The sequence below is a fragment of the Equus caballus genome, chromosome 5 (genome assembly GCF_041296265.1).
Source record: "Equus caballus isolate H_3958 breed thoroughbred chromosome 5, TB-T2T, whole genome shotgun sequence".
Classification (NCBI taxonomy): Eukaryota; Metazoa; Chordata; class Mammalia; order Perissodactyla; family Equidae; genus Equus; species Equus caballus.
In genome coordinates, this window is record NC_091688.1 from 2828648 (window position 1) to 2850937 (window position 22290).

Below are 22290 nucleotides of genomic sequence, written 5' to 3' on the forward strand. Positions count from 1 at the left end.
CGACTGCCAGGGGCATGTCATTCTGGTATCCCAAAGCCTTCAGAGCTTCCTCTTTGCTTCCGGAGCAAAGCCCACGTTTGGTTCCTGCTCTTTACCTTTTTTTTTTTTTTTTAAGAAAGATTAGCCCTGAGCTAACATCTGCTGCCAATCATCCTATTTTTTTGCTGAGGAAGATTGGCCCTGAGCTAACATCCATGTCCGTCTTCCTCTATTTTATATGTGGGACACCTGCCACAGCATGGCTTGATGAGCAGGACATAGGTCCACGCTTGGGAGCCGAACCAGCAAACCCCAGGCCACTGAAGTGGAGCACGCAAATTGAACTGCTGAGCCACTGGGCCGGCCCCTGGTTCCTGCTCTTTATCTAACATCCAAAACTGTGCTATAGCTGGCCTCAATCAAAACATTGTGTTTTTAACTGTCTTATAGCCCTGAGCACCAGGAGTGAGGGATAGGAGATGGATAAAATATGGTCTCCACACGTAAAGACCTTATGGGCCCCGGCCACACTGTGCAGCGGACCCTAATTGCCCCCCTTCCCCATCTGTGAAGTATTTGGATGGGGGCCGCTGGGCAGAGGGACAGCCAGGTGGAAGACACTGTGCATCTGCCTTGTGGCCACATGGCTTTCATCAGGACATGGCAGCAGCCCCAAGACAGGGAGGATGCTGGCTCCCAGAATCAAAGAGTTAGGCCATGAATAGCCTACGCAGGGGCGGGGGGCAGGCTGACAGTGCCAGAGCTGCAGCAGCCATGGGAGGGGTGGAGGAGACTAACTTAACTTCTGCAAAGCGGAGACTCCTGGAGCTGGTGGACACTGACAGGGGTCCTGACAGCCATTCCCCTGTTTCCTAGCAGGCCTGCATGTGAAGCGGCACAGGCAGGGGGAGGGAAGCCGTGCTCCTTACCACCGTCCTCCCCCAACCATTTATCAGTCCTTCCTTGTCCAGGGAGCTAGACAACGTGATTCCAGCTGGTTGGATCCCTGCTACGCGTGGGGCTACAATCCTAGGCCAAAAAAAGTAGGAAGGGCTGCAGCAGAGCGCTGACGTAGGGCCTGGCAGACCACACTGGCAGAATTCCTGGTGCTATCACTCAAAAGGTTGGCACCTCCAATGAGATGATACGTGAAAGGGGTCAGCCAAGGGCGAGGCCCCACCCCACGTGTGTCCAACCCCAAGACATGCTCTTCCCACTACGACCATGGCATCCTGGGTGAGAGGCAGGTTTTGGAAGTCTCCAAATAAGCTCAGATCAGCCATTTCAAACTCTGGTGACCTGCTCCAGGAAGCTAATTTCCTGATGCCAAATCCAGGCCATTTTTTCCTGTTTTGGTCTTGGGAAATCTGGGTCACCATGCTCCATCACCACCGTTTCGTCAACCTCCAATTCAGGAGCCCCTGCTCAGCCTCCACATCTCCTGCTCTCCCCCACGTGAGGGGTGGTCTTGGATGTGGCTGACATGTGGAAGCAGGGTCTGCAGGGCACTACGTTGCACTGGGGAGCATGAGGCCAGCCTTCTCCTGGTGCAGAGCTGAGGTCGGACACAGTCCCTCTGTTTTCCGGAGCACAGGGAGGCAGTGGGCGTGTATACGCTCCACACTCACACGTGACCGGGAGAGTGTGGGTTAGTGAGGAGTATGTGGGAGCTGGTAGATCGAAGGTGTTGAGAGAGCATTTCCAGTTGTAACCGGCTGCTCCCTCACTGCTCCCCCAAACACCGGCATGTCTTTCTCTCCTGTCCCTCATTTTGATGGGTTGTAATTTGCTGGGCGAGGGGCCACATCGTGTTCAGCACTGTGGTGTCCCCAGCACATGGCGGGTGCTTGGTGCACATCTGGTAAAGGAGGGGTGGGCTTGGAGCTTCTTTCTCCGTAAGAGAGCCCTCAGTAGCAGCAGGGGCTCCCCAGAGAGAGGACGCGTGTAGGCGTTTTAGGGCAAGGTGTGTGAAAGCCAATCTCAGGACTGTTTTAAAGGGAAGCTTACTGAGATTCTGGGTGCAGAATCAGTGGATGTTTCCGGTAACTCAGAAGAGAAATCTCACGGAGGCAGGAGTAAATGCGAGGACAACTTTCCAGACGTGGAGCGGCCCCTCCACCCCATCTGTGATTGCTCAGCTGTTGGCCCTGGAGGGGGAAGGGAGGCAGGGCCAGGTCACTAAGCAACCGGGCCCTGGCACCTGCTGGCAGGAGATGGCATAGTCCTTCCTCAAGTGGGGCCTCCCAGGGGCTGGGGCAGAGGGGCCCATGTGAGGAGGCGGGAGAGCCTGTTGTGACGGCTCTGTTCTGCCACCGTCTGCCGTGGGGAGTGGCGGGTTGATGGGGAGGGAACCAGTACACTTCTCATTTGTCTTACTTTCCCAGTTTAATTCTGTGCAAGTGAAGGTCCTGGCTCGGCGATCCCAGTAGTCCGAGCATCCTCAGTTGGCCCAGCTGGAGTGGGCAGGGCCCCAGGCCCTGAAGTGAGCCCGACACTGGGAGCCCAAGCCCTGAGCTGTCACTCTGGGTGGCCTCAGGAAGCATGCTCACCACTCCAGGCCTCACTTTCTCCTAAAATGGGAAGAGTTGACCCTCCAGTGGAGAATAAGTGCTAAGGCGGGCCCAGCATTCGGTTGTGAGAACCCTTGGAGAACTCCGCGCTTGGGATGGAAAGGTTGCTTCAAGAAATGCAGATGGTGTTGAACTGTGATGTGGGAGGTACAAGGCTGTGTTCGCAGAACAGAGAAAGGACAGGAGCTAGAGGGCTGCTGGGAAACGGTTAGAACGTAGAATCATAATAGCTAATTATTGAGGCTTGATGTGTGTCGGGCACTGTTCTGAGTGCTTTACATGTCTAAACTCATTTAATCCTCACAACAGCTATATATGGTTTCCACTGGACAGCAAGGAAACTGAGGCACAGAAGGGGGTCACAGAACGTGCCCATGGTCACACAGTAGTGGGGTAAGGGGCAAATCGAGGATTTGGGCCCAAGTAGTCCAATGCGAGAGCTCCCAGCCCCTAAGCTATACTGCCTCTCCTATAGCTCTTTCCAGAATTATCCAATTAGTTGAAGCCCCAGCACTGAGGCCAGAAGGTGCCCACAAATGCAGCCCCGTGTCAGCAGCATTCGTCTTGCAGTCACTGACGGGAGTGCGCTTTGCCAGGCCATTTAGGAGAGAGAGGAAACCAAATGTCTCTGCCCCTGAGCCGTTCTGACGCAGTGAGAGGACAGCACACGTGGAGGACGCAGAGCCACTTAATAACCAGCTCAGACCTGTTTCAGCATCACAGATGAACCCCCAAGCACCTCATGGGGTGGGGAGAGCGGGGCAGGTGGCACAGTGATGAGGGGACACGTGTGGGCTGGTGAAGAGGCTCTAACACCTAGCACCACCCTCGCCCTCAAAGCTGAAGGCACAGTTGGGGCTCCCAGGCAGAGGGGAGCCGAGAAGGACAGCACTTCCTCCAGTGGCAACGTAGGCTGGTGTGTAGGTGCTGGCTCAAGTCCCAAGCCACCCCTCCCCTCCTGGCACGTGTGGGCAGTGGGGGTATGCTCGGAGCTGGATACTGGCTCCCATGTGCCACTCACCACCTCTGAATTATCAGAATCATTTATGGCACGGACTGCCCTGTCCTGCAGGGAGCTGCAGCCAGAGCTGGAGCCAGCACGTGGTGGGAGGCGGTGCTTCTGCAGCCTGGCACCCGCGGCTGAGCAGCCTGGGAAAGGAACTATAATTAGAACACACGAGCTGGACTCCTAAAGCCAGCCCTCTCTCAAGGCCTCGTGGTTCTGCTGGGCTTGCCACCGTGCCTCTCAGAGCGCATGGGATTCTACGTGAAGCTCAGGAACCCTCATTCAGAGCGTTCGCACGCGGGGAGGGCCACCGTGTAAGAGCGAGGAGGTGATTCGGAGGTGGGGATGGACAGCTCTGAAGGCGAGCAATCCCCGGCTCCCAGCTCAACGACATCAAGAGTGTGCCTGCAGAAGGAAGAAGAGACGTGGTTCCCCAAATCTTCGTTTTGCTGTCATATCCATTTCTCTAGGGTGCAGGAGGTTGGAAAGCCAGACATAGCTCCTTGATCACGGCCAGCCATGCCAGGTGGAGGCAGAACTTCTGAAGCAGGTTGGGAAGTCCCCCTTCTTGAGTCTCCTAATGACTCAGGTTTCTTCCAAATGTGGGTGATTGGAGCAGTACTTCTCGAAGCCCCTTCCAGATCTCTGAGCCCAGGCTTTGTCCCTGAGCTCCCCTCCGGGGAATCATCTGGGAAGTTGTAAGACCCTCACCCAGCTGCAGCAGCTCCTCTGAGCTGGGCCGGGCCGTCTAGATCGTGCCTAGTGTGCAGCCGTTTCTTAGGGCACCTAGCAGGACAGCAGCCTGCGCCTAGGAAGAGAGCCCGCTCCTGGAGGTCTTGGGAGAGGGGGACCCGCTTGCTTAGAAGTGGGATTGACTCCCCGCTTGCTTGGAATGTGGAAAGTAAGGGAAGCTCCCAGCTTTATGGGAACCAGATGAAACCCGCTCGTCCCATGGCTTCCAGGTTCCCCTGCCCTTGGAATCTTCCTTTTCTTGTATTGTAATAGTATTTTTTTATTAAGATTATGATAGTTAACAACCTTGTGAAATTACGGTTGTACACCATTATTAGTCATGTTGTAGGTACACCACTTCACCCCTAGTGCCCTCCCCCCACTCCCCTTTTCCCCTGGTAATCACCGATCAGTTCTCTTTGTCTATATGTTAACTACCACCTATGAGTGGAGTCATACAGAGTTCGTCTTTCTCTGTCTGGCTTATTTCACTGTAATAGTATTTTTATATAACATAAAATTTACCACTTTAGCCATTTTTAAGTGTACAATTCTGTGCCATTAAGTGCATTCACACAGTTATGCAACCATCACCCCCATCCATCCCCAGAACTTTTCATCTTCCCAAACTGAAGCTCTGTACCCATTAAACAATAACTCCCCAACCCCCTTCACCCCGCACCCCCTCTGCCCTTACAGCCACCATTCTACTTTCTGTCTGTGAATTAGACTACTCTAGGGACCTCCTATAAATGAAATCATGAAGTGTTTGTCATTTTGTGACTGGTTTATTTCACTTAGCGTAATGTCTTAAAGGTTCATCCATGTTGTAGCGTGTTGCAGAATTTGCTTCCTTTTTATGCATAGACAGTATTCCGTTGGATGGATAGACCTATTTTGTTATCCATTCAGCACCCATCAATGAGTTGCTCCCAGCGTTTGGCTATGTGCATAATGCTGCCGTGAACATGAGCGTATGGTATCTGTTTGAATCCTTGCTTTCACTTATTTTGCGTATATACCCAGAAGTGGAATTGCTGGATCATATGGTAATTCTATGTTTAATTTTTTGGGGAATCGCCATACTGTTTTCTGTAACAGCTGCACCATTTTACATTTCCGCCAGCAATGCACAGGGGTTCCAGTTTCTCCACACCCTCACCAACACTTGTTATTTTCTGCATTTTGGTAATAGCCATCCTAATAGGTGTGAGGTGGTACCTCATTGTGGTTTTGATTCACCTTTCCCTAACGATTGGTGATGCTGAACATCTTTTCACATGCTTATTGGCCATTTGTATGTCTTCTTTGGAGAAACGTCTATTCAAGTCCTTTGTTTTTTAATCAGGTTTTTTGTTTTTTTGTTGTTGAGTTGTAGGGATTTTTTATATACTCTGGATATCGATCCCTTATCAGATTTGCAATGGGATTCTCTTTAAATTGGTTCTGAAAGAGCCAAGTGCAGCCTTAGACTGGAGTCTGGATGGGATGTTGGGACCCACTCACTCCCACTATCCACCCTCATCCCTAATCCACTCCATGGTGCTCTGGTTCTGAGCACAGAGATGGAAAAGCACAGTCCTCGGCTTTGGGTGCTCATGGTCTAATGTCGGAGTCAGGCTGGTGCACAACTAATGCTGCTATACCGAGGATGAAACCAGTGCTGGAACCATTGAGGCATAAGCTGACGTTATTGGAAAGTCCACTAATTCTAGATAGAAGTGGGGGATTGAGGAGTATATCCCTAAAGACATGTCAGTTCTGGGGGCAGGGGGCGAATTCTCCCAGATCAGCAGGAGGACTTTTCAGGCTGAACAGTCAGACTCAGGGGTCGGGGGGACTGGAAGGAGACTGACCTAGGAGAGGCTGGGCGAGGGCACAGGGACCTAGACGGAAATCCAGGGATGGAAAGTCACCTGAAGAAGACCTTCTGACACCCTAGAAACTGTTCAGGGCGTGAGACAATGCCCCGGGGAAAACGGCTGGGGCCTTCGCAGTAGAACGGTGTCGCAGTGTTCTGCCTGGATTCACACTTTAGACCTCTGAGCTGAAGAGGGGGCTTCATGAAGGCCCAGGGGAGGCAGAACAGAAATGGAAGGGGTTGCATCATCCACCCTCAGAAATAGTACAGCCGCCAATAGAAGTAGGAGTTGCCTCTGATTTCCAGTTGTCGTCTCAGAAGCAGGTAGGACCCTTTTAGACTCTGGACCCTTTTACTCTCCCTGTCTTTGTTTTGGGGCTTTGTGTGTCCTCACCTTACTACTTCTCTGTATTTTATTCGGTTCATTAAGCAGGTGTGCAGGGGGCCTCCTGTGTGCCAGCACTGTCCAGGGAGCTGGGTCAGTGAACAGGGCAGTCCCTGCCCTTGGGGAGCCCCCGTTCCGTGAGCCCGCTGCAGGGACGTGAGCTGACCTCCAGAAGCAGCCAGAGCGGCTGTGTCCAGGCTGCAGCCCGGGTCAGGAAACCCTCCAGGGTAGAGTACCGGGGTGCATCTCCACAGAGAACAGAAGAGCGGAGAGCAGAGAGGAATAGAGAGGGAGGGAATCCATCTAGGCCTGGGAGGGGCCTGGGGTGACCACACGTGCTGGTTTGCCCAGGACCGTCCTGATTTTAGCACTGAAAGTCCTGCATGCCGAGGAAACTCTCAGTCCCAGGCAGACGGGGACAGTTGGTCACACTACCTGGGTCTTAAGAGCTGAAAGCCTCACCAGTTATCCATGAGATGCAGTTGGCATATAGTGTCAAGGGCCCGCAATATTTTAGGGGCCCACAAAAGTGTTTTAATTTCTTTCAAAATCAGAAAAAATGAACTTACAGCTTGAAGAAAGTATTTTAATTTATGATATTAATATATTTGTCTTTACACAAATGCTATCATAAAATATAACTTCCAATGGTTTTTTATGCAGGAAAGACGAAAGTGCTTAGGATGTACAAGAGTCATGATTTGGGCCTGGCTGGAAGCCCTGTTAGGGGTCAAGGTTAAGGCAAGAGGACTCCCCTACTGGGTCAGTCCCACCAGCCAAACTTTCCTTCGTCCTGCCAGATGAATGACTACTGAGGGCGGTGGTGGTTACCGTGATGGCACGCTAGCTAGCTTTTGTTGAGTGTTTACTGTGCGCTTACATCGTGCCCAGCACTTCCAGGTGTGCCATCTCATTTCATCTGCACAACAAATGGATAAAGAAGGCCTTGTTATCTGCGTTTCACAGACAAAGAAATCTGAGACTCAGTGAGACTGACTTGCCCACTTTCACAGACGAACAAGGGATGGCCGGCAGAGGCCAACCTGTGGCTGGATGTGTGGGCAGCGTGGTCTCGGGGCAAAGAGCAGGGCATCTGGGTAATAACACATCCCGCACTCAGTTCTTTCAGGGATTAAGTGAGATTGTGACTGTGGAGCCCTGAGAGCAGTGCCTGGCTGTTGGAGACCTTTGTTATTGTAATGAAGCAGGGCTTGAACCTAAGTCACTTAGCTCCCAGGCTGCAGGGCGACCCTCGCCTCCTGCATGGGGCTCCTGCTCCCAGGTCCTGACTTGTAGACTGGATGCCCCCTGAAAAACTGATGGACACTGTGTCCAGGCTCCAGGACATGCTGGCAGCCCAGGGAGTCTGCTGGCATCACACTCGTACACCGGAGCTGGTCTGGGCTAGAAAGCTTCTCAGGCCGCCCGGGTCCCACTGTTGTTGTCCTGCTGTTTCACAGTGTGTGTATCTGTCTTCCCTGCTCACATAACCCGTGGGCTCCCGAGGACAGGGACCACCCCTCGCTGGTTTCATGTCCCAGGGTGCTTTTCAGAGCCCTCAGCCGTGGGCAGTTCAATCAGTTACTGTTGACAGACTGCCTGTATTGACCGTCCGCTCTACGTCTCTGTCTTTGGAGACTTATGTCTCTTTGAGTTCCGCAAATCCCCTCCCTCCCCCACTCCTCCTCCAGGTCCTCCCAGAGCAGCTCAAGTTCCACGTGGTTCTGCTTGTGCAGATGGCTCCATGAAGCCCCTTCCTTCCTTCCTCTGCCAGGTATAAGCTGTTGGAGAACAGCGTTGGAGTTTCCGATCCCTTTATTTCTGGGACATTGGACAGCTCCATAGAGAGGCCTGTGGCAGTCAACTCCGTCACTGCGGTGGGTGTGTTCCAACACACAGGCCCTTCAGGGCCTGGGAGGCGGCCCTGTGGTGAGGCCCCATTGGGCTTCCTCTTTCCCATCTGGATGAGGCCATCGCAGAGGGACCCATGAGCCTTGAGCATGGTCTGGGCATTGAGCAGGGCGTCCAAATCTGCCCAGGTGGATGGATAGCTGCTCTTTTCCTTCAGAGGCTCCTATTTAGGACGGGCTTGCCAGAAACGCCGGGGTTTGGAGTCAGCCCAGCCGTTGGGCAGCAGGCCCAAGTGGAAGGTGTCTTCAGAGGGTCATTCTCCTGCAGGGGACGCCTGAGGCTGTCCTCTCTGACATAGGCCTGGAGGTGGTGTCCACCCAAGGGGCCAGAGAGTTGCTGCTGACAGATTTGCTAAGAGCTCAGAAAGAGGAAATGTGGAAAGGCTCTTGGTGAAGGGCTTCCGGGGCAGTTTTTGTTTTGTTTTCTTGCGTTGTGTGAGTTAAGAAGGTGGAGACCGGCGGGGCCTCGCTAACCTGGGGTCTTGCAGATGAGTAGATAAGCCAGAGGCCGGTAATGAGGGAAGGAAAGTTGCAAAGGAGAGAGACATTCCTAGTGTTGGTCAGACCAGTTATTGCTGCCACAGTTCAGACACCCCTGCTGTCCTCGGAGAGGCCCCAGCCCCACACCCACTTCTCTGAACTGGAAGAGGAAGCGCTGATGAAAGGAACCACCCTATCTTGTATGTAAAATCTGAGAGCTGCGGAGGGGCCTTAGAGCTTCTCTGGTCTCACTTCACAATTTCATAGATGAGGAAACTGAGGGCCGAGAGGGGAAGTGACTTGCCGGAGGTCAAAGGTCATTAGATGGTCTTGCATTCATTCTCACCAGGAAACTGCAAAGCCCTGAGCTACAGGGCTGGCTTCCAGCCACAGCCCGCAGGCCCATGCAGCCCGCACCTTCTTAGCATCGGCCCCTGGGGGTGTGGGCGAGTGTGAGATGCTCCTGGACCTGCCTGGTGTCATCGGCCTGGCTCTCAGCTGGGAAGCACCAGGCTACTGTGCCCTCTCCTTGCCACCCAATCAACAGGTGTTTATCTGACACCTCCTTGGAGGTCAGCCCAGGGCTCAGCTGGTCCCCGCCGCAGGTGCAAAAGGAGCAGAATCATCAGACAGCACGTCTACCTCCCTCCAGGGAGCATCTAACTGGGGAGATGGGACTAACACATGTAAAACAATCATTAAACAATAAAAGGCAGCATATAATTAGATGCTAAATGTAGCCACCCAGGCTATGAAAGCACCTCCATAGGTCCCTGCAGTAGCAATTTCACATTAGCAAGCAGCTGCAGAGGTCCATGGCACGTGGTAATTTGCAGCTTTGCTACAACAGGACTCCGAGGCTTTGGAGCCGTGGGGCTGGTTCTGGAAGTGAGTTCCTGAGCCAGTGAGTGAGCCTTGCTGCCTACCTGCATCCCTTCCTCAGCCGGCTTGTTCCCTCCTCATCGGAGAGGGGAGAACGGCAAGGAAGCGACAAAGCCTCTGTGTAATGTGTCCATTAAATGAGAGTGAAGTTACAAAAGGCCCAGCAATTGACGGTGCGAGGAAATGCACAGGAGCACGTGACTCTTGACAAAAGTATGATGCAGGAGAAGGCAGGGACCAGTACAAACCTGTATATACCTGTCCCCATTTGGGAATTAGAATGTCAAGGATCTACATATATTTGGACAGCAGAGAATGAGGAGATTGCTGTGGGCCATTGAAGTTTCATTGGGAAACGACACAGAGAAGCTGGAACTAGGGGAGATGGGGACTGTGTCTTCCAGGCGGGAGAGACCACACAAACAATGGTGCAGAGGTGAGCAAACCACTGCCCAGGGGCCAGACTCCATAAATAAAGTTTTATTGAAACACACTCATCTCACAGCTGCTTTGTGCTACAACGGTAGCGTTGGATAGTTCCAACAGACACTGTATGGCCTACAAAGCCTAATATATTTACTGCCTGGCCTGTTATAGAAAAAGTTTGCCAGCCTCTCCTTTGTAGAGAAAGGAATGAACAAACTCTAAGGCATGTGGGCCAAACCAGAATAAGTGCTCAAGGAAAGTGAGAAGTGAGATTGGCTCACAGGGGTAGGCCTTTGTGTGCCTGGAGTGATAGTAACATTACAAGCCTTTGGGTGGGTTTGATAATTTCCAAAACACTTTTGTACCTATTATCTCATTTGGTTTTACCTTCGCATCAATCCTATGAGGCAATAAAGGATTTTTATGCCAAATTTATCAATGAAGAAACTGAGGCTTAAAGAGGTTTCTGACTTTCTCGAGATGACTTAGTTAGTAATGGGGTCAGAATTCACCCACTGCTCATGTTCATCCCGCAGGGATTGCCTGGGCCTCTGCCATGTGCCAGGCTGGAACTGGGCTCTGCCTGTCGTGGGCGAGGCAGGCAGAGGGGCTCCTCTCACAGAACTCAGTCCAAATGGAAATCCAAATGCATGGTGATTTCTAGGAGAAAGTGAGGTCTTTTTTTCTTTTCCCCTGTAGGCAGTGGGGACCCATTGAAGGTTCTTGAGCGAGTATTTACCATCTGCTTCATCCTTGGTGCCACCGGGCATAGAGAAGAAACAGAAGTGTGGTGTAAGTCCCTAGTTGGGAGTAAAGCTCAAGACGGGTGGTCTACTTGGACGTCAATATAAGTAGATGCATATTTAAGTGCCAGATAGTGTAGCGCTAGCTTTAGATGCGGGCTGGCTTTAACCTTGCCGGCTCAGTTTCCTCATCTGTGAAATGGGCATAATAATACTACATTCCTGGGGCTGGCCCGGTGGCACAGCAGTTAAGTGTGCACGTTCCGCTTTGGTGGCCTGGGGTCCGCCGGTTCAGATCCCGGGTGCGGACATGGCATTGCTCATCAAGCCATGCTGTGGCAGGTGTCCCACATATAAAGTAGAGGAAGATGGGCACAGATGTTAGCTCAGGACCAGTCTTCCCCAGCAAAAAGAGGAGGATTGGCAGATGTTAGCTCAGGGCTGATCTTCCTCAAAAAAAAATAAAAATAATAATAGTACATTCCTCATAAACCTGTGGTGAGGATGAAATGAGCTAATCCATGCTAAGAGGGTTCGAGACTGCCTGGCACATCGTGAGCCAGTAAATAACGATGAGGATCATGACCACGATCACTCAGCGCTCGGGGGTCAGGAGGCCTCGACAGAGGAGGTGACTTCTGGTGGGCGGGCAGGAGTGATACGATGAGAGCAGTGGGAGGAAGAAGAAGCTGACAAGCTTAAAAAGAGGGAGAGTGAAATTTTTGGCAAAAATGAGGTTTGTGTGATGTAGGTCATGAATGTATCTGATGTATCGGAAGGAACTGCTTCCCGTCAGCCCGCTCCTCACCCTGGGGGCCACTTCAGTTCTGGAGCTTTCGTGGGGACTCCAGAAGACACAGCATTCACTCAGAGCCTCTTCTTCCTGGAGTGTTGGGCCACTCCCCGGAGACCAAAATTCAGACTGTATGTATGTCATTCATTAGGATTCACAATTAGCCACAATTTAGCACAATTTATGTTAAAATAACATAAAATAAAATTCAACTCAGGGTGAATCTGCTCAGAGAGAGGCCCCAGACCTCAAGGGGATGGTCTTCTTTATTTTGTTGTTAAGGATATTTTAACAGAGAAGTTGGAGGGTCGCTCTCTCAGGGGGCACTTCTGCTCTGTGCCCTGGCAGCCAGCCTCTTCACGTGGCTGTACCCCAGGAACCTCGAGAGCTCGGGGAGGACACGGCCCTCTCCCGGCCTTAGGACGTATGAACACAAACCTGTTTTTCACCAGCACCCTGGGTGAGCTGGGTGCACTGCGAACAGCTAAACCATCTGCCACCAACGCCAGGGGCCTAGTCAGAGCAGATGACTTCCACGCCAGATGCACTGAGATGTGTAAACCCCAGGAGAGACACTCACTGGCCAGTGCCTGTATGTATTAAATCATAACAGAGTGAGTTCCCCATTCTGTCTCCATCCTGGGCCACCCCGGGAGACAAAACCTGCCTGGTTTCTAGCTTTGTCCCTGTGGACGAGACAAATCTTTCACTTTGAGGACTTGAGCATCTGGCAGGTGAAGAGACGTTGGGGTCCTTGCCTTGTCCTCTGGAGATTACTGTAGTGTTGATCTTGTCAGCCAGCAGACAATGCCTTTTAGGTAACCCTTTGGGGCAGTGGAGATCTGTGCGTGCTGAAGGGTTAACTGCAACTGGACGGGGCCCTTGAGGTCGGAGGGACCCGCACCTGTTCTCAATCACTGCTGCCCATCGGAGCTGTCTGGGAGATTTTTTGAATCCCTATGCCCAGGATGCACCCCAGACAATTAAATCAGAATCTCCGGATTGGGGTTCAGCACTTTGTTTCTAAAGATCCCGCAGATGATTGCATGTGCAGCCAAGTTTCAGAACCACTGGTTTAGGTGCTGCACTGTCCCTCGGATGGGAACAGATTAGCGGGCTCGCGGGCTCCGGTCGGCTGACTGGCTGGCTGGCCTCCTTTGGGAGGTGATTCATTCAGTCCAAGGTCAGATCATGTCTGCCAGATCTGGTGTGGGCAGCAGCCGTTCCAGCCCGGGTGCTGCCATCAAGGGGTGCGAGATTCGACGTGTTGGCCACACAGGGGCTCCTGCGCTCCCAGGTGGGGTGGTGAGGTCAGGATGACCGTCTTCTGCGTCAGTCCCCGAAGGGGTGGCCGCAGCCACTTGCATCACTTCCCTGGGTTTGTGGTGGGAAAGGGAGAGAATAGATGGGTTGTCTGCTGGAGGAAAGGGGAACAGGAAGAAGAAGAAATCTTAGGTTAAGGCAGCTCTGACTCTTGCTGTATTCAAAACCAGGCCTGGACCACCGGCCTTTGAATGACACAGCTGCCTTTTCTTATAGGGAAATAGCTGTGGCTCTTGGAAAGAGGACATCTTCCAAGAGCTTCTAAAGTTTTCTTTCTATCATTTAACTCTTTTTTATGAGAAAGCTGTTAACTCCTGAGGAACAGCAGCCTGCGTGCTTCAGAGATGGACAGAATGGCGCCTTAGTAGTAACCGGACACTGGTCTTTCTGGCTGGAAGCCCCCAGAGAGCAGGCACGCCTGGGCCCATGGAGACGTGTCCAGCAGGTTGGGGGCTGGGGGCAGGGTCTCCAGGAACAGACCCAGGGAAGGGACGAGGCGTGAGAAGCTCCAGTCTGAGGGTTCCTGGATTAGTAAAACGACAGCGAATGAAGACAGTCTGTGAGGCTCACACTACTTGCCACTCACCTCAAGCAAACGAGAGGTGGCCTGGGGAGTGCTCCCTCGTGGGTGGCCTTCGATGGAATCAAGGTCCAGTTCCAGAGACCTGAGTGGCTACATAGGAAAAGGGTGGGCCCTACATCCAAGAGCTGCATCTCACTCCAGAAGTCAGAAGTTCCTCCTTGCCATCTTTGCAGGTGACACCGTGCTCCTGGGTCCTGAAGCCTCTGGACCTGACCCACTGGCCAGATACACCTTGAATGAATGCCTCACAAGTCGCATAACTGATAGGCCTTGGTTTAGCATCAGCCCCTCCCAGCCCTGTGGCACAGAGTTCCTGTGATCATTATGGGAGTGGCAGAAGCTGTCCTAGGGAGGCCACGTGGTGAGTTGAGAAGGACACGGGCTCCAGACTCAGATGGACTCGGTTCCAGGCCCTACTCAGAGGCCTACTAGCAGAGGGAGCACCAGCATGCTTCTGAACCTCAGCTACGTAATCTGTCAAATAGGAGTGACCTACGTGGTGTGTGGGAGAAGGGATGCGAAAGTGCCAGCACGGTGCTGTTCTTATCAGGCTCCCTGAGGAAGAGCACAGAGAGAGCAGACAGGCCAGGGGAAGATGTCGTGATGGAAGGGGGATGTCTGCTCATTGCTGTGCTGATGGGTGGGAGGGTTGGGGGGGGCCACACCAGCTCCCCTTGGCAGCCACACAGCTTGGCCTTTTATCAGCAACGTGGGATTGGAAAGTGGGAGGAGGAAGTGAAGGCATCTTGCCGAGTGTGACGCATCTCCCGGGCTTGCTGGAGGGAGGAAGACGGGGCAGGCTGCTGTGGGTGCCCATTGTGTTCAGCTGGGTGGTGGTGTGATGGCAGGGCAACTGTGAAATTCCCCACCCAAACCGGACATGCACGGCACAGTGTTGGATGGTGTCAGGGAGGCGGCCAGAGAACAGCCGCCTGGCCTCTCTGGGCCCCTTTCGTCAATGCCAGAGGAGAATCCTGACCCGCCCCGCATCCACCAGATTTCTGGGATTGGGCAAATTTGGGTGGGTTTTGACCGACCTATTTATTCCCCCCAAACTGTGGCTCCGGCACTCCCAGCCACACACGGACAGCATGAAGACAAACCGGGAAGGTGGGTGCAATGAACGTGAGAGAAATCCAGGATTTGACTGAGGGACAGAGTTACTTAGACCCCAGGATTCACCCCGGCAACCCCACCCCCCAGTGTGAAGGACATTGATGTCCATCCGTGCAGCTTCGTTCTGCCCTTACCCTTCCCTTGGGGGAGGGGGCACCAGGGGAGGGTATGAAGGCAATAAATGGTGAGGTCGTGGGAAGAACACAAGGACAGACCTGAAATCTCCTTTTTGTCCTGCACGCACTGACTGTAGGGCTTTAGGCAAGCTGCTGAACTCCTCTTAGGCTCAGTTGTCTCCCCCGTGAAACATGCGCAGTGAACTCTGTCTCGCAGAGTTGTGGTTCGTGAGGATTAAATGAGATGATGCCTGCCAAGTCCTTGGCCCAGAGGTGTTGTCCTTGCACCCCAGCAGAGGAGGGTTATCCCCTCAGTTATCTAGAAGGCTACAACCCCCTGCCCCTGCCAGTCCACTCATTCATTTGACGAATATATATTTGCTTTTTACTATGTGCGAGGCATCGTGGCCAGTGACATGGGCCTGAACTGATGTCCATGTACCCTCGGTCCTCTGGTCTGCGAGAATTGCTGTCATTCTCATCAGTGCACACTGGGACCACCTTTACACTCCTGTCTCTCTCAACTCCATTGTCACTTCCTTGAAGAGATGACCATGGCTTGCATTTCTTTGTATCTCTCTTAGCATCTAAATGCATCTTTTCCGTAGCAACCCTCTGTAAGCAAACCCAGCTCTGCTGATTGGCCAGATTCCTACTCAATGCCTGTGTGCCGGGCTCTCTCACAGGGATCTCGAAACAGGCCCGAGGGGTAGGCATTGCTCCCATCGCACAGGTGAGAAGACTGAGGCACAAGGAGATTTAAGTTACTTCCCCGAGGGCCTGGCTAGCGGTGGCATGGCTGGGATTTCACCTCTGATTGTCCTCACCCTGAGTCTGTACAGTTGGTGGGCTGCGTGGGGCTGGTGCTCACCTATTCTTGGTCAGAGTGGCCTTGGGAGAGCATGGTGGTTCCCTTCCTCGTGTACACCCAGCCTCACTTCTGTGTCTGTTCCAGAATGTCTGTAAACCCGCCGAGGAGACGCGGCCCCCGCCCACACTGCAGGAGATCAAGCAGAAGATCCAGAGCTACAACAGCCGGGAGAAAGAGTGCCTGCGCATGAAGCTGGTGAGCGGCTGCCCCTCCCCGCCCGGCCCTGGCCCCTCTGCTCGCCCCTGGATTCTGGGGCTACCCTCCGAGGTGCCTCCCCTTTCTTCAGGCTTCTTGAGGCCTCGGGGTTGTGGCCGGCTGACCCCTGGGTGCTCAGGCGCCTCCCGTGCTTGAGGGGATAGAATGGGCTTTGAATAAGATCCAGATCCAATCTCTAGCGCTTTCGCTTTTTCACCTGTGACTCTGGGAAACTTCTTAACTTCTCTGAGCGGCAATGTAAAATAGAGAAACTAGTGCCCATTTGTCAGAGCTCTTGCGGGAATTAAATGATATACAATGACCAGGGGCCCGGTGTTGCTTGGCCCGCAGGAAGCCCTCGATAAGGGGAGTTCGCAGCTCCCCTCCTCCCCGTCTTGGTCCGTTGCACTATGACGGCCTGTGTCTGGGGAGCTTCCTTAGACTGTGCAGAGCTCAGAGAGGAGGGCACCAACTTTGCGCCAGGTCCAGAAAGGCCACCTTCAGTGGGACAGTGCGGAGAAGGTAGAAGAACCCTGCCCCCTGCTGGTCGCTGGCGGTAACTGGCTCTTTGGCGCTCCAGCCAGATGGGGCGCCCGAAAATCCAGCGGCAGATGGGCCCAGGTCTAAGTCTTCAGGCTGCCGGATTTTGGAAAGAGATGCAGGAGGAAATCCAGTGGGCTGGTTCTCCGAGGACCTTATTACAGAGCCTTCTTGCTCTTCCCCGGTTTGGGGGGGCCAACTAGAGAGGCTACTCCAGACCTGCCTCTTAGAGTGGGGACCCACCAAAGGTGGTCAGCATGCTCCTTGTGGCAGGGGATTTGGGGCAGGCAGCCTGAGCCTCTGGGGAGGGGCAGCCCCAAGGGTCCTCTCTGGTAGCCGGATACCATGGGCCTTCTCCTGGCCCAATGTGGGGAGACAGTGTCTCTGCTCCTCCAGCACCCCCAGTCAGCGGAGGCAGGAAGAAACTCAGGGAGACAGGTGGGGGGGGTGCTGACTGGGGTGGCACTGCTATTAGGAAAGGCCTCTGCAGCCCACCTACCCCGGGACAATGGCCCGGAGTGGCAAATAGAATCGTGCAAGACAGATCCGCCCTGACCCCATGTGACGTCCGCCCCTGGCAGAGCGAAGACGGCACCTACACGGGTTTCATCAAAGTGCATTTGAAACTTCGGCGGCCGGTGACGGTGCCTGCTGGGATCCGGCCCCAGTCCATCTATGACGCCATTAAGGAAGTGAACCTGGCGGCCACCACGGCTAAGAGGACCTCCTTCTACCTGCCGCTCGATGCCATCAAGCAGCTGCACATCAGCAGCGCCACCACGGTCAGCGAGGTCATTCAGGGGCTGCTCAAGAAGTTCATGGTCGTGGACAACCCCCAGAAGTTTGCACTGTTTAAGCAGATAAACAAGGACGGGCAAGGTATGAGCGAGCGAGCTCCCAACCGGAAACTGCCTTTCCCAGCCCTGTCTGTGCTCACCCGCTGAACCCCTACCAGACTTGGGTGGCGGGGTGGACCCCTCCTGGGCACCGCAGTCCAGCTGTCACGTGGCATCAGATCGGTGGAAGGGCCACGCACGCACTCAGGACAGAGCTTGAGCGGGAGCTCATGCCTGCTCACTGTGCCCCTCCCTCTGTATGTGACTTTAGGAAAACCCCTCCCTGGGCTCCTGCTTCCTAATCTGTGGAAGGGGAGGGAATCCGCCCCACCACTCCTAATCTTTTGGGAGATGATGTGAATGGAAACATGCTCCAAACTCTGAGCAGACGCCAAAGATAAAGGTTATTACCCTATTCATTCTTGTGAGGTTCGTTTCACTAGGGGAAAGGACGGCTCCTTCCAGTTGTAACCACCCCACCTCTGCATTTCCAATTCTGTCCCACCCCTCCCGGGCCCTGCCCTTCTTCTCGAGATGAGCTCCCAGCCCCCTCTCTTGGTTTGCAGTGCTCTTCCAGAAACTCTCCGTGGCGGACTGCCCCCTCTACCTGCGCCTGCTTGCTGGGCCTGACACTGATGTGCTCAGCTTTGTGCTGAAGGAGAATGAAACTGGAGAGGTGGAGGTAGGTCCGGGACCTTCTGCTTGTGGCACAGCCCCAGCCCTTGGGGCACACTGGGTGGGTTCAGGTGGGCGCTGTCTCCCCGCCTGCCACAGGCCGGGGCCACGCGTGCAGCAGTGGCGGCAGGGAAATGACTTGAGAAAGTGGAGTTGGGTGAGAGCTGGGCAATGCTGAGTGTTCAGCCAGGATTGTAAGTGCGCTGGGGAGCAGGTCAAGCCTGTGTCTGGCAAGGCCTGTGGAAAGAATTTCTGAAAACTCGGAGGGGCAGGTGGGGTGTTGGGCACTGGGAACTCCCTGTGTTGGGCCCAGGTTGTTTCTGTTCCAGGATGGCCTGAGGCCCCACAGCCCCCATCTCTGGGTTCCACTGGGTATTGATATTTTTGAGCCGTATGTCTCTCCCTGGTTCTTAAAAACTGACCCTGCCCCCCACGGCAAGCTCACCAGGGTCCAGTCCGGGGGTGTCAACAGGTGAAACGGCTGGCACTCCACGTGGCCTGTGGTGCTTGGGGGTGGTGGGGGGCATGTGACCGAGAGAGGGGAGCCTCTCGTCGTGTTTGTCACGCTGTGTTCAGTGGAGGCCTAGGGCTTGGGGAGCAGTCTTGGGGGTCCCTGCAGATTTGGGGGATCTAGGCCGGTGCGGCTCTGTCCTTTTCGTGTCAGCCAGGCAGTCCTGCTTCCATCTGCCTTATATGTTGGAGTGTGCGGAAGATTCTGTTTGGAAAACATTCCGCTGAAGGTGTGTGAACACTGCCGCCCGTGGAGAGCTCGCAGGCCTGGGTCCTGTTCTAGCTCTGCCGCCACGAGCTCTGTGGGCGTGGTCCCGCCAGCTTCCCTCCCTGGACTTGCTCTGTGGGCGTGGTCCCGCCAGCTTCCCTCCCTGGACTTGCTCTGTGGGCGTGGTCCCGCCAGCTTCCCTCCCTGGACTTGCTCTGTGGGCGTGGTCCCGCCAGCTTCCCTCCCTGGACTTGCTCTGTGGGCGTGGTCCCGCCAGCTTCCCTCCCTGGACTTGCTCTGTGGGCGTGGTCCCGCCAGCTTCCCTCCCTGGACTTCAGTTTTCTCGTGCATCCAATGTGGGGATTAAACCAGATAAACCTGAATATTCCTTGGTGCTGAAAGAGCTTAGGAGTTGAAATCCCTGGCCCCACGGGGCCTCAGCTCCTGGGTCAGCCTGAGCGACGTCAGGCTTGCCCTCGGCCCTGAGAGGCCAGGTCCCATCCGGCCAGCTGGGCGCCGCAGAGCTTTCCGGGTTACCTTATCTCGTGATCTGCTCTGCAGCCAAGGGAGGGAGATACCTTCACTCCACGGCAGATGAGAAAACAGGCTGAGAAGGGTGGAGTTATGTGCTTAGGTCACCCGCTGGAGTCAGGCTGAAGCTGGTCTCCTGGTCCAAGTCCAGCTTTCCTCCACTTGCCTCTTCAGGGTCTGCACGTTGGGAGCCTGTCACTCATCACAGCAAAGCAGCTCCTTGTGAACTAGGATTCTTGGTCATGAAATGCCAGGATTTGAAATTTTGTTGCTGGTGTGACGTGGGAAACCTAAGCTTTCTTCCTCGTCCCCTCCTGTTTGGCAGCAAACCGTGCAAACCCTGGGAAGGGGGAGGCTGCAGGGCCCTCCGGTCGCGCGGCTTCTAACCCGTCTCCTCTTCTGTGTCTCCCCCGATCTCCCTCTTGCCTCACAGTGGGATGACTTCTCCATCCCTGAGCTCCAGAACTTCCTAACAATCCTGGAAAAGGAGGAGCGGGACAAAATCCAGCAAGTGCAGAAGAAGTATGACAAGTTTAGGCAGAAACTGGCGGAGGCCTTAAGAGAATCTCAGGGCAAACCTGGCTAACCGGTCCTGCTGCCTCTTCCCCGGATGCCCGTGGATTTATTCTTATTATTAGTGATTATTTGGCAACAGACACTTTTTCTCAGGACACCTCTGGCGGGTGCATTTGTGTCTGCCCAGCAGGTCCAGGTGTGGCACAAAATCTCTGATGGACATGAATGTGTGCAGGGTCGGGTTGGCCGCCCCCACGCTGTGCCCTCTGGACCCTGCCAAGGAGCAGCGCTCACGTGAACGGACAACGTCCTCTCCCAGTCTGCAGGCTTCCACAAACCAAACAGTTGCCTCTCTCATCACCAAACTGGAGCCGTTCACACCACCCGGCAAAGGGAAGAAAAGAAGTCATAGAGATACATATTCTTTCTCTGGCTTTTATTCTTCTTCAATTTCTCTCTTATTTGCCACCCACAGTACCTTTATTTATGAGTCAAAAATTGTAGCATATTCCTTTAGCAGGTCTGAGCTAAGCCCTGGAAAGCAGGATAATGCTCATAAAAGGATTGTCCCCCACTGTCCCAAGGTGCCCGTTCATGCTTAAGGAAAGGTCATAAAGCCACCGGTCCCAGATGCTCAGGTAAGGAGCACCCAAGGCGAGGTCGGCTCAGAGATCGCCAGAGAAGCTGCAGCCTGCCCTGGCCTTGGCCCTCATCGCCAGTCTGTGCACATGTAAACCCAAAGGCATGCGTATCTGCATATATGTGGTACTTAGCCATATCTTTGTCAACTACTGTTTGTTTTTAAGTTCCAAATTTGAGTTTAATATCGCCATCATCCTCATGCATTTCCACCAAAGGGAAACCAGCCATTTGCCATGATAAAAGTCTCCTGCTGAGCGCGGACGTCAGGCAGGCAGAGAAAGCCAAAAAGCTGTGCAGAGAAATGCGTCCAAGCTGTCTTCAACCTTCCCCCAGCAGACAGCAGGGGCGCCTGGCTGCCTTGGTTTCCCCCTGGGCCTCCAGCACTGCCTCTCTCCTCCCACTGGGACTCTGCAATCCCCAGGTGCTGCCAGAGGAGCTGCCTCAATTACAGAGGGGGGATCCTCCCACTCAGCCAGCTTGGAGTCCTTTGTGTTCCGTAGCCCGGGCCAGCCTATGGCACTGCACTCTCTCTGTGAGCCCATGGGGCTGGCCTCCAGCTGACCTCAGTGCCTTTTTGTTTTCAGAGAGTGACAGCAGCAGGGGCATTTGCTTGAAGCTCTGCTGCTGGCCTGCTCCTGCCAGGAAGTGGACCATGGCGGTGTGGGAGACACGGCCGGCAGAGCTGTCGCTCCAAGTATGGGGCGAGGGCCACAGACCTCCTTCCCATCTAAGGTCCTGGGCCTTGACTTCCAAGAAGTGATGTCAAACCACATGGACAGGGCAGATCACATTCCTGACTCTACGTTTGTACTGGCTCCTTGTTTAGGTTCAAACTTAGAAATAAACTAGCCAAACAATTCCAGCAAGTAGCCAGGACTGCAAAGACACTCCAGTGCAGGGGAGACGGACTTTTAACTTTCACAGCAGGGCTGGCTTTCCAGCCCGGCCTCTGAGACTATTTCTTTGCTGTCCTCTGCCTTCCCAGGTCCCTCTTGGGGCGGTTTGAGCCCAAGCTTCTTTGTGTAGCCTCAGAAGTTCCTTCCCTGACCCTGCTGAGTCCACACTGCCCCCGATCCCAGAAGGAATGCTGCCCCCTCGTCATACAAACTGTGTAGTCTTCAGAGCTAAGTCAAGACAAGCTAGCAGCTGGAAAAAGTTGTTTTAAACCACAAAAACCCTGGTTACCTGCCATCTCATGCTCAGCCTTATCACTCCCCTCCCTGAAACTCCCCCTCCCCGCTGTGTAGTAGGGACCGGGCGGGCGGAGGGTCCCTTTTCCTTTGGGCTGCGCATCTTTAATGTTCACAGAAGGCACGGCTCCTGCTGCGAGGCTGTGAATGCTGCTGAGAACCTCCCTTGGATGGGACGGCTACTTTATTTTTGAGAAGGAAAGAAAAGTCCTGTACATATATACATAAAGGCAGATGGCTATATATAAAGAGATAGGGCTGTTTATGAAACAAGAAAATTATGGGAAAACTCAGACTTTACGCACAGTTAGTCCCAGGCCCCAGGCCGGGTGCAAGCCTCCGAGAACGGTGTGTAAAGCATCCCCTCCCCCAGACGTGGGTATGAGTGCTGGGAGTGCCTTCTAGCATTGTGTTGCCCAGTGGGTGTTTGTTTTCAGGATATTTTCTTTTTAAGTGTCTTTCTTATATGGGTTTTAAAAAAAAGTAATAAAAGCTTGTTGCAAAAATGATTCAGGCTGGAGACATCTCCTTGAGCTTCACCATCTTGTGGAGATTGGGAGCTGGGAGAGGGTGGGAACAGAGCAGAACACACACTGCTTGGCAGAGTCAGAGTTTCTTCTGCCAGCCAGCAGAGGAATGAAGGCCTCTGTTCCAATAAGGTTGCAAACTGT

General features: G+C 53.8%; 1 protein-coding gene across 2 annotated transcripts in view; it reads left to right on the plus strand.

Moving 5' to 3' along the window:
* The window catches only part of RASSF5 (Ras association domain family member 5), a 67384-nt gene extending 45256 nt beyond the window's left edge, over positions 1-22128 (plus strand). For both annotated transcript variants that reach the window (XM_023640452.2, XM_001491727.5), the window contains 4 exons: positions 15861-15971; positions 17093-17390; positions 17914-18029; positions 19705-22128. In XM_023640452.2, coding sequence (XP_023496220.1) covers positions 15861-15971; positions 17093-17390; positions 17914-18029; positions 19705-19857 — 678 coding nt within the window. In that variant the 3' untranslated portion in view covers positions 19858-22128. The remainder of the gene's footprint in view (positions 1-15860; positions 15972-17092; positions 17391-17913; positions 18030-19704) is intronic.
* The last annotated feature ends 162 nt before the right edge of the window (positions 22129-22290 follow it).